Raw genomic sequence first — 14,916 nt, 5'->3', positions numbered from 1 at the left:
GTTTTTGGTAAAACACCTATTGTTTTGCGTTTCTTGTTGTTCGGTTTTTACTGCCAAATGAGCTTCAGTGGTTGATGTAGGGGGCCTCTTGGGAACTTAACGTTTTCCAGTTTAAGTGGAAAAGCTTTTTTGTTTGAATTGGCTTTTACTGGGTGCTTCAAGGTTTGCTCTTGGCTCTTTGAAGGGGGACTAAATAGCACTGTGTTTCCTTTGAGGTTCCAATGAAGAAAGGATCCTATGTCCTGGGCACTTTTTGTTGATTTTGCTGTGTGTCCTCTCTAATAGCCAGATGCAGATTCCAGGAGAATGACATAAAAATGAATATAAGTAATCTAATATTTTTACAATTTGCTTTGGCCATACTCCTGGTCTTATTCTACTTGTAGCAGATGGCTTTAAAGAGCATTAGCTATGTATATATTAAAAATAATATAAATATACCAATATTAAATATTATATTGATGTATAAATGTAATATACTAATATTTATATTAGTGTATAACAATTATGTATTATATTAATATATATTTTTGCCTAGCATATATTATATACAAAATATATGAGTAATGAAATGTATTTCTATGGTTAATATGTTCATAATATTAATATGATATATCCTGTAATATTGATTTTAAAACAATTATATCATAATATATAAATATATAATTATTATTATCTGATATAATACACTATAGTTAATATATTCTATATAACACAATATATAATGTATTAGTATAATTGTATTATATAATATAAATATAATACATATATAAAACTATATATCTTTTGGTTATACATTACACATACGAGTATGTATAGCTATTTATAATTTTATTTACATAGGAATCTGGTCATCATAACAATTGATGTAAAAATATGCAATATTTTCAATCAAATGGGCCTTAACCTCACTACCTACACATAACTACTTTTAAAATCTTGAACCCTGTCTAACTCATGCTTCCATATCTCTCAACCTGCTTTTCTACACATGCACATAGACACACGTTTATACATGATATATATGTATACCACCAGTATTCAGTTCAATGTATATAAATATATAATATATAATTATATTCCTGTGTATGTATACAAATATAAATCAAAGGTATGTGTATAGGTATGTATTTCATATGTTTATATAAATATATCATACAAATAATGTATGTGTATATAAATACATGACTGTATACATACATACACAGAAATACACTTATTTAAACAAAAGGGACCTAAATAAACATAGTTCTCTAAGAATAAAAGGTTATGTCTCACTCTTTCAATAACAGTTTATAGTTTTCTACTGTATGTGCTTCTATAATTGTTATGAACATTTCCCATTTTTGTTGAATGTTAAGTTGTTTTAATTTTTTGCCTTTTTTTGTTTTTTGTTTGTTTTTTTGGTACGTAGGCCTCTCACTGTTGTGGCCTCTCCTGTTGCGGAGCACAGGCTCCGGACGCGCAGGCTCAGCGGCCATGGCTCACGGGCCCAGCCGCTCCACGGCATGTGGGATCTTCCCGGACCGGGGCACGAACCCGTGTCCCCTGCATCGGCAGGCAGACTCTCAACCACTGCGCCACCAGGTAAGCCCAGTTTTTTGCCATTATTAATGAAGTTCTGAAAAATATGGTGGGCAAGATTACTTGAAAAACTCTCCTAAAAGAAAAGGGTTAGGTATGCTAGGTTAAATGTACACAACTTATTTTTAAGTGCGTGGTTGATTTTGGAAGTGTGCAGTCGAAATTTCCAGTACCCATGAAGGAAGGGTGGTCCATGTGTGAGAGTGATAGCTCTATTAAGAGTGGATTGAAGATCTTGATAGCTTAGAACAGAAGCTGGAACTCCTGTTTTTATGGAGCCAAATGGCAAATATTTTAGGCTTTGTAGACCAAAGAGGCCAAATTGAGGATATTATTTAGGTACTTAGGTAACCACTTAAAATGCTACCAGTTAAAACGTGAAAACTATTCATAGCTCATAGGCCATAAAAAATAGGCAGCTGTCTGGATTTGGAATACAGGCCGTAGTTGAATGACACACCTGGTATAGAGACTTGTTTTTAAATGGCCATGACCACATGGGAGGCAGGAGGTAAGACTCCATCCCTACTAGATGGGAAGTTAGAACTAAACCTACCTATCCCTGGCTTCACCTTTAATGAAAGGGTGTGCCAGGAGAAAAAAATATCTGCTGGCAAAGGGAGACTAAGAGCAAATTCTCTTGGCCTCTGCTCTGGGTAGGAAACAGGTAGGAAATCTTGAGAATTCTGAACCGCAGATCTGTGTTCACAGTGTTTGGGTTGCAAATTTATTTGCGGTCTTGCAAACAGAAGCTAAGAAATTAACTTACAATGCTCCCAAATCGGTGGTATTCCAAACACAAAACTAAACCCTTTCTGGAGAGGTAGACCTTCAACACAGGCCTATAGCGTTCCCACAGATAAAGTTTAGCTAAACGTGAGCTCATGATCTAAATTTACACAATAATGAAGAAATCAGCTACAAGTGGAGAGAATCAGCAAAAACAATCAATAGCAGAATTAGATTCCCAAGGCCATCCATCAGATGTTGGAATAATCAGGTGCCAGGCAGAAAATATACATAAAACTAGAACTGAAACAAGGAGCAAGGATGTTTTAAAAGACTGGGTAGGATCTTTCAAACATTTTTAGAGTACATGTCATTGTTAAAGCTAAAAACTCGAAGGTCGTGTAATACAGCAGATTAATCGTGGAGAAGAGTGAAATTATGCTGTTTTTAAAAATATGGCAGGTCAGATTTCCTGCCTAATTATATAAGTTGATTTATCTTAAAAAATACACAGTATTTTAAAGACTTATTGGCTGTAAAATAAGTTAAGGGTATTTCAAAGGGCTTCTCTGCAAAGAGAAGTGAGAAGTAGCAAAACACAGAAAGTCGAGGGGAAAAAATGTCAATATATACATGGCTATAGGGTGAACTAAGCCTTAGGCCAGCAACTATGAGGAGGAGCTGACCCTTAGATACGTACAACTAAGCTGGAACCTTCAAAAAGTTCAACTGTTTATAAGTCAAAAGATTTATTAAAATTAATAACCAAGTGTTTTAATTGACATCAGAAGAGTAAAACAATAAACCCTGAGAACATAGAAAAAGAGACAATAAAGATATGAGCAGAACTTAATAAAACAGAAAACAGTATAAAATTGAGGTGATTTAGTAAGTCAAAAGAATATTCTTTGAAAAGATTTAAAAAAACAAACTTTGATTAAGCAAAACAAAAACGTAAGTAAACAATATACAGAAAGAATCAGGACAATGTTATAGCAGAGAGTACAAACAGAGAATATATGAAATGCCAGTAAATTTGAACATTTCTGTAAAGTGGACAATTTCCTAGCTCCTAAAGTTTACCAAAACTGACACAAGCGGAAATTTGTAGCTGGAGTTCTTACACCAGTAAAGGAATTAAGTCAATAGTTTACAAGCTTTCACCAAGAAAATACCAGACCCGGCCAGATCATTTGGGAGGTGAATTCTATCAAACTTCTGTTAAACAGATAACATCAATATTAACAAAGAAAAACTTCTAGGGAGTAGCAAAGGAAGAATGCTCCTTTATTCATCTTATGAAGTCTATATAATCCTAATACTGAAAATAGATTAGGACTGTAAGGAAAAAGAAATTTACAGGTCAAATTTACTTGTAAATATAAAAGGAAAACTTTTAAACTATGATATTAGCTACCCAAGTTCACTAGAGTAAGAAAAAGCACGAGCAAGTTAGGTCATCCAATGTAGTTTAATGTCAAGAATATATATCAATAGATTGAAATCACCACATTTTATTTCTTTCATGTGTCTCTTTAACAAATTGGTAAGTACTTATATTGATCTCTCTTGTACTAGGCACTGTGCCAAGTCACTTACATATTTACTCCTTTAAACCTTCTATCATCCCTGGGGGAAAGTTCTATTTTGCTTCCATTTCTTAGCTAAGACGCTAACCCCCAGGAAACTAAAGCAACATTTGTAAGTTTTTGTGGATGGTCAGTGACGGGACCAGTACAGGAACATCCAAAGTCTGTGCTTGGAAGCAGTGCCCCATGTTGACACTCGCATTACAGATGAAAGGAAAGGAACCATGCACTTACATATAGATTAAATCTCACATTACAGGTTAAAGGAAAGGAACCATGCACTTACATTATAGATTAATACCCACATAACAGGTTAAAGGAAAAAGAAACATGTGCTTCTCTCAAAAGTTGTAAAGAAGGCATATCCATTTCTAAATATATTTCCCAATTTCTTTTGCTTGTTTTCTGACCTTTATAGTGCATTTTGCCATGAGGAAAATTTTAATTCTTATATAATTAAATGTATCCTTTTCTCTTTGTATCTTAGAAAGGTATTCCTCATGAATAATTTATTTCAAGTCTCCCGGGTTTCTGATACTTTTATACTTTCATTATTTTTTAACTTTTAACTGGTTGCTGTATCTAGAATTTAGTAATTCTATGATAGCCATATTTTCCCACTTTTGTTGAATAATTTTTGCTACTGATCCAAAATGTGAATTTTATTTTAATCTCAATTCCCTTATGCTCTTGCATCTAATTTTAAGATACTTCCTATTCCACTGGTTGTTTTGTCTATCTAAAACAAAATGCTACCTTAAAAATAATGTAATTATAATATAATAAATGTCATTAGTAAACAGAATACAATATATAATAAATAGCATAATATAAAATAACAAAATATAATTTACCATATAACAAGGTCAAAGGAGAGCAAAAGTATACAGTCACTTGAAATATCCCCCAAAAGATATTTTATAAAATTCAATATTCATTTGTAATTTAAAAGAAAGAGTAAAATAGGGATTGATGAATGCTTCCAAAATAAGAAGAAATTATATGTCTAAAAGAGAAAGAGGTAAGTGATAGACTTTAGTAACACTGGCAATAAATGCAGGACAAGATGAGGATGCCTGATGTAATGTTAAAGAAGAAGTATTATGTAACATTGTGTTTGCAGCACTGATGAGTTCAGTGAAAAGAGAATCTCATAGAAAAGAGTATCTCGTTCTTCTTAATGTATGTACACTTGTCCATTGCATGAACATAACAGCTTATTTAACCAATATGTTACTGATCTGCATCTGGATTTCTAGGTTTTCATGGAATTTTATTATGCACAGTTGTTTCAAACACTAGGACTTCCTCTTATGTTTATATCTTTTGAAAGAAACACTATCTCCACCGATGATTTATCTGTGCTGGCTGCTAGCTGACTTTGGGTACTTCTCAGTTCTTCCCTTTACCTTCCTAGTCAATATGAAAAGGGAAGGCAAGAAGGTCTCCTGTTTCGAGACTGTAAAGATAGGTCTTGGTGATAAAGTCTTGGTGGTAAAGGCTAAAAGTATTAACCCAGAACAAATGTTTTTCCAGCTGTAACTGTGTGTGATTCCCTTGGCTTGATTCCGTAGAGGATGTAAGACAAGACTGTAGAATCTGCCCTCAAAGAGCTTCCAGTAGGATGAGCTAAGTCAAGTATGGTGGCATATCTAATTCAAGACAAACTATATAACATCTCCTTTTCTCTCCTGGCAAAACTTGGTGGAGTGAATGTCGAAGTCACTGTATGCTTTAAATTAAAGCAACACAATAAATCGTGTATTGGAAGGTGATTATTCTGGTCTCTTTGTGGAGACGAATTGGAAGTTGTCTAGAAGAAGGAAAATTAGGTTAACCAAAGTTAAACTCATAAAAAATTGAGCATTAATTAAATATCTGTGGTCTATGTTTCTCTTTGATCATAACTTCTCCCAATTTATAGACCTCTTTGATACCTGATTAATCCTTGTCAAAGATGCAGTTAACTGATTATTACTGTGTATTAGGTTTTGCCTGGGCCCTGAAGAAACTATCCTAAATCACCAGCTATGATTGTCACTTGATTTCCTCACAGAGAACAATCAGAACTCCTTGTCTTAAGTGGCTTGGGATGTGAAACTAGTTAGTCTCTTAGATACTGTTAGAGGACCCTACAGAGCCCATTGGTGAAAGTTTGGAAAACACTGGGCTTCTTAAAATTGATTCTTGTAGTGCTTCAGGAAAGATCACTGAACCAAAAGGATAACGGTGTTTCTGGTTCTGTTGTTAGTGTTCTCCATGGAAACATTGCTGAAGCTTCTGGACTCAATTTCCTTCCCCATGTGTGAATGTCACTGAAAATATCCAACTCCATTCTATCCCCATGTAACTTCAGAAACTAAGCAAAATGAAGACTCAAAATTCATTTCAACTAATGAAATGAATATATAACGTAGAATGGAACTGGGAAAATACCTGGTTTAAATTCTAGAAAGTACCAACTATACAATTCTGGATAAGTTGCTTCATCTTGCTTAGTCTGATTTAACGCCCATCTCACAGGATGTTATGATGATTAATTTAATATCTTTGTATAACGTACAGTGTTATGTAATTTCTTCTTGTTTTTCTTGAGTAAATTCATATCCTTAAGCAACTCACTGTAAACAATAGTTACTTACTTGCTTAAATTACTCTTATCTTCTATTATCAGCTGAATTGTGTCCTGCTCAAGTTAATATGTGGAAGTCTTAACCCCCAATACCTGGTAATATGACTGTATTTGGAGATAAGGCCCTTAAATAGGTAACTGAGGTCAAATGAGGTCAAATGGGTGGGCTTTAATCCAATATGACTGGTGTCCTTATAAAAAGAAAATATTAGGACACAGACATGCACAGAGAGAAGACCATGTGAAGACAAAAGGAAAACATGGCATCTACAAACCAAGAAGAGATACTTGAGAAGAAATCAATCCTGCTGACACCTTATGTCAGATTTCTAGCCTCTAGACCTGTGAGTGAGTAAATTTCTGTTGTTTAACCTCCTCAGTCTCTGGTACTTTGTCATGGCAGCTCTAGGAAACTAATACAACTTTTTATGGCCTCCTTGTCTCATGTTGAAAGTTCAATATTTGGCATCATAGCTAGGAAACAAAAATATCATCTACATTCCTTGTTGTAGTCTTTCTTCCCCATTCTCATTGCTAGTAATTTCCATATTTGGGTCTGTTTTCGGTGCCTTGTAAACAGAGCGTTACGCTCATTTCTGGTCTTACTGCTAATATACAGTAAATGTGCAGATACTGAATAGATTTTGGAGAAGTGCAGCATATAGTTGGCACATGTGTGTATGTGTGTGTATTCATATAATTTATACTTTTTCTCTATTTTCTTCCTTTGGTGAGCTAAGATTCTCTGCTTTTGTGACTAGTACTCCTGAATACTAATCCCTGAATTTAATTCACCAAAAATTGCCAAAAATAATAATAATATGGGGAAAGAGAGAGTGATAGAGGGAGAAGAACAAACAATCAGGCAAGGGCAGTACTGTGAATTATTAGGGTCTTATTAATAAGATTATGTTAGTCTAGCGGAAATGACCGTAAATATCATCAGTGAGCCCAGTTGGTCTTTACTGACTGCTAGACACATCCCTGAGTTCTGTTCTTAGTCTCCAACTGTGTGATTACTACTGTCTGGAAGTATTATTTGAACAACTAAAGTCACTTAATGGAAAAGGAATATGTCTTTAAAGAATCAACAGTAAGTTTTCTATCTGATTACAAAGGAATGTTGACTATCTGGAAACCTCAGTCATATCTGTAAGCAGGAAAGCATTGGCTATTAAAAGTGGATGATATAAAAAGATGAGCAGAAACTTTGGCGATAGGTATACCTGGATTTAATTCTCACTCCTACCGCTTAGCAGCTGGATAGCCTTAGGCAAGTTTCATACCTCCCTGAAATTCACTTAATTCAGTCTGTAAAATGGCATAATAACTTATTATAGCATCCTTTTAGGAATTTTAAATCAGTTATTGAAATAAAAGTACACAATATATAGACAAGTATGGATTCCTCAATAGGTGTTTGACTTTTCATTTCTCCATTATCCCACCCGCATCAAATAAAGAAAAATACTTTTTAAAATTTATGAATATTTCATTGTTCTAAAGTTAAAGCCATAAAAATAGAAATAATCAAATGGCCTACTATCATACCATTAGAAGAAAAAAAAAGTGTTCATGAGAGTTCCATATTAGAATACAAATTTTCCTTAGGCACCTGTTTATGTATGCTATTCTGCTCTTTACAATAAATAATTAAATTTAAAAGACTTAATTCCTCACTTTTAAGACCTTATTAGTTTACAAATTACATATTGACCTATGCTACATTTTATACCGACCCATGCTAATGAATTCAGTGCAGAAAACAAAAAAAACTGCACTCAAGCAAACTACATATATATATATATATATATATATATATTACTTAAATGCATTTATATCCTACCATGTCTCATAAAGCATTGTGGTAACTCACCGGAATACAGACAATCAAATATAATGGCAAAAGCACTTAATATAAACAGGGCCAAGGAAACATAGACAGAAGATGAAGAAAAGATGAGGGAAATGTGAACAGGAGGAAGTGTAGTTAATCGAGTTGTATGTTTTGACCTTAAGATTCTCTGTGTGGGGACTTCCCTGGTGGAACAGTGGTTGGGAATCCTCCTGCCAGTGCAGGGGACATGGGTTCGGGCCCTGGTCTGGGAAGCTCCCACATGCCGCGGAACAACTAAGCCCGTGCGCCACAACTACTGAGCCTGTGCTCTAGGGCCACTGAGCCACAACTACTGAAGCCCGCGTGCCACAACTACTGAAACCCTAGCGCCTAGAGCCCGTGCTGCACAACGAGAGAAGCCAAGGCAATGAGGAGCCTGCACACCACAATGTAGAGTAGCCCCCACTCGCCCCAACTAGAGAAAGCCCATGTGCAGCAACAAAGACCCAACACAGCCAAAAATAAATAAATTTATTAAAAAAAAAGATTCTCTGTGGATAAAACAACATGTAAATAATTGGTTACAAAGCCATATTATTTGAAGGTGCCAGACTGCACATTAACAGTCTGACACAAAGGGACAGCACAGGATAACTATTCAAAGATAAAGATTTTTAAATCTTTGCAGTTTGAAACCTTTTAGAGCAAGTATAATGAGCTCGACACACATTTCAACACTCCACATGTTAATCACATGTTCAAAGCATGTCTCAAAGTCATTGGAAATAGTTGCTGTCTCTGTCTCTGATATGTAAAACAGACCTGTGATGTGTAAAACTCAGGAGGTATTGATATCCACTTTTTGGCATCTGAACAGGAAACAAAGTTGTTTCGCAGTGATAATAAAGAATGAAGTAAATGCAACAGTCAAATAAAAGACAAAGTACTGAGGGAATGTATTAACAAAACGAATCCAACTAAATTCTGGTGGCCTGGGGCCTACGATTGTACACACTGCATGGAAATACCCCAGCCTAAATACTGGCATAGGAGGAAGGGTACTGCTAGGCCCATCACAGTATAATCCTTTTAAATGTCCCTTTCAAGGTTGTCTCCACTCAACACTGAGTATAGGAAATCTTCCCATCCGGCAGAAACACTGGCTGCACAATGATTGACCAAGAAATTAATACACTAATGAATAAATGATGCTAATTTATTTCTATCCCTGACAACGGGAAACAGCACACACTCTGTGTCAATGATATGTCCTCTTTCCCACTTTTCTAAATGGTCAAGTATGTTTTTCCCTTCATTGCTTTATATCATGTGTGGCAGGCATGATGGGAAATGGCTACCAATGGTTCTGTTATTGATTTCTACCTTCATTTCACTGTGGCTAAAGAAGATACTTTGTATGATTTCAGTTTCTTAAAAATGTATTGGTACTTGTATTGTGGTGTAACATATGGTCTTTCCTGGAGAATGTTCCACGTGTACTTGAGAAAAATGTGTATTCTGCTGTTGTTGAGTGGAGTGATCTATATATGGCTGTTAGGTTTAGTTGGTTAAATGTGTTATTCAGTCCCCCTACCTCTCTACCGATCTTCTGTCTAGATGTGTTATCCATTATTGAAAGCAAGGTATTGATCTCCAACTATAATTGTAGAACTATCTATTTCTTCCTTCAATTCTGTCAATGTCTGCTTCACATATTTGGGGGATGTTTGGTACATATATGTTTATAGTTGTTATATCTTCTTGATAGATTGAACTTGTTATCAACATATAGTGGCCTCCTTTTCCTCTTGTGATAGTTTTTGATTTAAAGTTTATTTTGTGTGATATTAACGTAGCCATCCCAGATCTACCTTCCTTCCTTCCTTCCTTCCTTCCTTCCTTCCTTCCTTCCTTCCTTCCTTCCTTCCTTCCTTTTTCTCTCTCTCTCTTTCTTTCTTTTTGTTACTATTTGCATGGGATATTTTATTCTGTGCTTTAACTTTCAACCAACTTGTGTCTCTTGAAATCAAGTGAGTTTTGTGCGGACAGCATATACTTGGATTATGGATGTTTTTAAGGTCCATTCTGCCAATATTTATCTTTTTATTGGAGAGCTTAATCCACTTTTTCAAAAATTACTGATGAGGAAGAACTTAATTCTGTCTGTTTCCTGGCTGTTTTCTGTATGTCTTATGCATTTTTTGCCCCTCATTTACTCCATTACTGACTTCTTCTGTGCTTAGCCGATTTTGTTGTAGTGAACTCTTGATTCCTTTTTCATTTCTTTTTGCATATAGTCTATTGATATTTTCTTTGTGGTTATCAAGAAGATTACATTCACCCTTCTAAAGTTCAACCAATATCATTTGAATTGGAACCAACTTCAATAGCACACAGAAACTCTGTTCCTCTACAGTTCCATTCCTCCTCCTTACATTATTGTTGTCACAAATTACACCTCTATACTTTGTGAGCCCAATAACATGGATTTATGATTATTTTATGCATTTGTTTTTTCAATCATGTAAGAAATAAAAAGTAGAGTTACAAGCCAGTAGCACAATACTGGCTTTAGTATCTGCCCATGTATTTATCTTTACTGGAGATTTCTATTTCTTTATACAGCTTCGAGTTGCTGGCTAGTGTCCTTTCATTTCAACCTGAAGGTTCAATTTAGCATTTGTCATAGGGCAGTGTTAGGAAGTTGTAAAACAAACGCCCTCAGCCTTTGTTCATCTGGGAATGTGTTAATTTCTCCCTAAGTTTTGAAACCAGTTTGGCCAAATATAGAATTCTTGGTGGACAATTTTTTTCTTTCAGCACTTTAAATATGTCTGGCTTCTTCCGTGGTTTCAGATAGGAAATTAGCTATGAATCTTTTTGAGGATCCCTGCTTTGTAACAAATTTGTTTTTTCTTTCTCCTTTGGGAGTAAAGATTCTTTCCCTGTCTTTTGGCATCTGAGAGTTTGATTATATTGTTTCTTGTTCTGGCGTTCCTTGAGGTTCTCTTAGTCCTGAAATCAGGCAAAGATTTACAGCAACCAAACACATACTGAACCAGGGAAGAGGCAATTGGAAAAAGGCAGGAAAGCTTTGTGGCATTTTTACTTGCCCTTGCCCCATCCACTGTTAGTGTAGTGGTGGTCTTAAAGTGGTGGGGTCTTAATGCAGTGATAGTCTTAAAGTAGCAGCAGGCCATTCCTAGTATGGGACCCTCAATCCTGCTTCAGGAGGGAGCAGAAGAGACCGTACTCTCGGATTATTATGTGTATCTGTTCTAACCTGTCTGGGAGCTACCTGAAGGACTGACACAAGATGCTTATCTCTGTCTTAGCTAACCTGGAACACAGTCTGGAAAAGCAGCGGTCATTGCTCAAAAAAAGTGCAAAGCAGAGATGCCTGGGGCAGAAGACTGTGCATTGAAATACAATAGACCACATAAGATGCAGGAGCAAAAGTTGGCGGAGATTCTTTGGGAACTTAGAACATACAAAAAGTACACATGTGTCCAGAGAAATTAAGAAAGCCACATGCATACTCAAGATAAGATGCATGTTCTGAAAACACCAGAGGAGTCTAAGCTTTTACCATGGGCTGAGCCCTGAACTCAGTGCAGGTCAGCTAAATGTTGAAGGAGTGATCCAGCAATCTGCACAATGGGGAGAGGTGTGTGGTTTTGAGTGTGCATGTGGATGTGCTTGTGTATATTTGTTTTTGTTTGTCTTAGGTGCAGGAATTCAAGGACATCTCTGTCAAAACATTAGCTAAACATGAACTAAAGGAACAGAGACTTCAGTGCCTACATACGATAAGGAGTACAGTCATTGCAAAACTAGTTTGGAAAGGTCCCTAAACAAACAGACTACTACAGCCTTCAACAATCCAAAGGCCAGAAAACCCTGGGAAAGTAGGAGAATCTGATTTCCATAGACACCACATTATAATATTTGAAAGCCAGATGTTCAGCCAAAAAACTCACAAGGTATACAAAGACATGGTAAAGTATGGTCCATTTAAGAAAACAAATTAATTGATGACACCATCCCTAAGGAAGCCCAGACTTTTCTCCATTGCATATTCTTGCCTCCTTTGTCATAGATTGATTGACCATAAGTGCATGGGTTTCTTTCTGGGCTCTCTATTCTGTTCCAGTGATGGATGTTTTTGTGCCGGTACCATACTGTTTTGATTACTGTAGGTTTGTAGCACAGTCTGAAGCCAGGGAGCATGATTCCTCCAGTTGTGTTCTTCTTTCTCAAGACTGTTTTAGCTATTCAGGATCTTTTGTGTTTCCATACAAACTTTAAAATTATTTGTTCTAGGTCTGTGGAAAATGCCCTTGATATGTTGATACAGACTGCATTGAATGCGTAGATTTCCTTGGGTATGATGGTCATTTTAACAATATTAATTCTTCCAATCCGTGACCACGGTATATCTTTCCAGCTGTTTGTGTCATCTTTCATTTCTTTTATGAGTGTCATATAGTTTCCTGGGTTCAGGTCTTTTACCTCCTTAGGCAGGTTTATTCTTATGTATTTTATTCTTTTTTATGCGATTGTAAATGGGATTGTTTCCTTAATTTCTCTTTCTGATAGTTCACTGTGAGTGTATAGAAATACAAAATTCATATATAGAAATCTATTGTATCCTGCAAATTTACCAAGTTCATGTTTGCGCTCAAATAGTTTTTTGATGGTGTCTTTCAGATTTTCTGTGTATCATGCCATCTGCAAACAGTGACAGTTTTACTTTTTCCTTTCCATTTTGGAGTCCTTTTATTTATTTATTTTTTCTTGTCTGATTGCTGTGGCTAGGACTTCCAAAACTCTGTTCAATAAAAGTGGTGAGAGTGGGCATCCTTGTCTTGTTCCTGATCTTAGGGGAAATGCTTTCAGCTTTTCACCATTGAGTATGTTAGCTATGGGCTTGTCATATATGGCCTTTATTATGTTGAGGTATGTTCCCTCTGTGCCCACTTTCTGGAGAGTTTTTACCATGAATGGATATTGAATTTTTTCAAAAGCTTTTTCTGCATCTATTGAGATGATCGTATGGTTTTTAGTCTTCAATTTGTTACTGTGATGATAAGAGACCTAAGACAGCTACAGAGGCTAAGTGTCCTTTCTTCCCTGAATGGGTAGGTATCCTTGTTCTGCCTTCTAATTGAGTTAGTATCTGAGTAAAGAACTGCCAGGTGTCATTTAGTTCACAGTACACTGCTGTGGCAATATAGAAATGAATTTGCCTAAGTCATTTGGCTTTTCTCAATTATAGTAAATGAATATACTGAATGAATACTTCAACTTAAGGAAATGTTCTTAAAAATATATTAATGTAGGCAACTTCAGTGGAGAACTGAAAACAAAACAAAACATTCAGGTAAAGGGTTGAAATAAAAGTACACTCAGTTGTATCCAGTTTCCTCTTGTAAATCTCTCTTTTTAATTTGAGTGGACAGTCACTTGAGAATATCTGACTTGGGGCTAAGGAAATCTAAGCCTTCTTGGCCACACTGTATTCTCTTATGTCATTTACTAAAGACACCAGTTGGGCTGCTGAAAAAAGGTGGGAAAAATCAATCCCTCACATCCAAAGGGCGGCTCTTGAAAATATGTGTGTTGTTGTAGTTATTTTGCTCTTCTGGCCTCAGAAGTTCTAATCTTAACCTTAGCCCCTCATGGAGAGAGACTTTGTAAACCAGTTCCCACGTTACTCATTATGTGACCGTTGAAAAAGAGAAACCCAGCACTTTTCCTGTGCTTTCAACCAGTTATCTTCTTCAAAAATCTGTTTGGATTGTTATACCTTAATCTTGCCTGGCAAGGGACTTATGGGAAGGTTCTTATTGTTTGAAAGTTTGGTGCCAGTATCTGCAAAGAAAGAAGAAAGATGTGTTTATCAAACATCCCAATAGTGAAGGTGTGTGAAAGCAACTTTTGAAAAAGTTAATCTGTCAGAGTTTAGCCGTATTATTACATTTTATTTTATTCATTGAAAATAAATAATTATCAATGAATCCTTTCTACATTTTCTAGTTTCCCAAAGTTCCCTGTATTCACATTCTAAGAGGAAAAATGGTATTTTAAGTCACTGTTCTCCACCTTATATTATTTATAATCACTCCTCGTGATCTCTTCCTTCCAAGAAACGTGATCCTGAGAAGTGTCCTTTGTTTGTCTTTGTGGAATAAGTGATGAGGATGCATCCTGGAGACCTGTGAGATGTTCAACTTGTGGCATAATGAAACTAGGATGGAGAGTTCTGGAAAGATCTGGAAAGGTGGCTGGTAGAGTGTGGCCAGATGTGGGAGAAGAGAGACATACAGAGAGAGGGAGAGGAAATTTTCAGAGGGAGAAAATGAAACAAATAATTAAATAAGTTTTGTTGTGTGGTGTGGGACGCAAGCCTTTCTCTCCCCCTTTCCTTCACAATGTCTTTGTTAAAGACTGTGTTTTTCATTAGTTTTACTGAGATAGGATTTGCCGTTTTGTTTGGATACTGAGAATGGACCCATGGGAACAGTTACATTTGGGTTATCTCT

The 14,916-nt window shown here is 35.9% G+C and overlaps 2 protein-coding genes across 2 annotated transcripts in view; one reads left to right on the top strand and one right to left on the bottom strand.

Annotated features, from left to right (window-relative positions):
- The window catches only part of LOC307184917 (uncharacterized protein), a gene marked incomplete at its 5' end in the record, with an annotated part of 33,488 nt that extends 20,444 nt beyond the window's left edge, over positions 1-13,044 (bottom strand). Inside the window, one exon of the mRNA XM_079918669.1 lies at positions 13,036-13,044. Within this exon, the coding sequence (XP_079774795.1) occupies positions 13,036-13,044 (9 nt within the window). The remainder of the gene's footprint in view (positions 1-13,035) is intronic.
- Positions 1-14,916, top strand: part of LOC307183216 (UDP-N-acetylglucosamine--peptide N-acetylglucosaminyltransferase 110 kDa subunit-like) — an 88,969-nt gene that overhangs the window by 51,424 nt on the left and 22,629 nt on the right. The window lies entirely within an intron of this gene.

The sequence above is a fragment of the Stenella coeruleoalba genome, assembly GCF_951394435.1.
Source record: "Stenella coeruleoalba genome assembly, chromosome: 3".
In the NCBI taxonomy this organism is placed as follows: Eukaryota; Metazoa; Chordata; class Mammalia; order Artiodactyla; family Delphinidae; genus Stenella; species Stenella coeruleoalba.
This window is presented reverse-complemented; position numbering and strand designations above follow the sequence as displayed.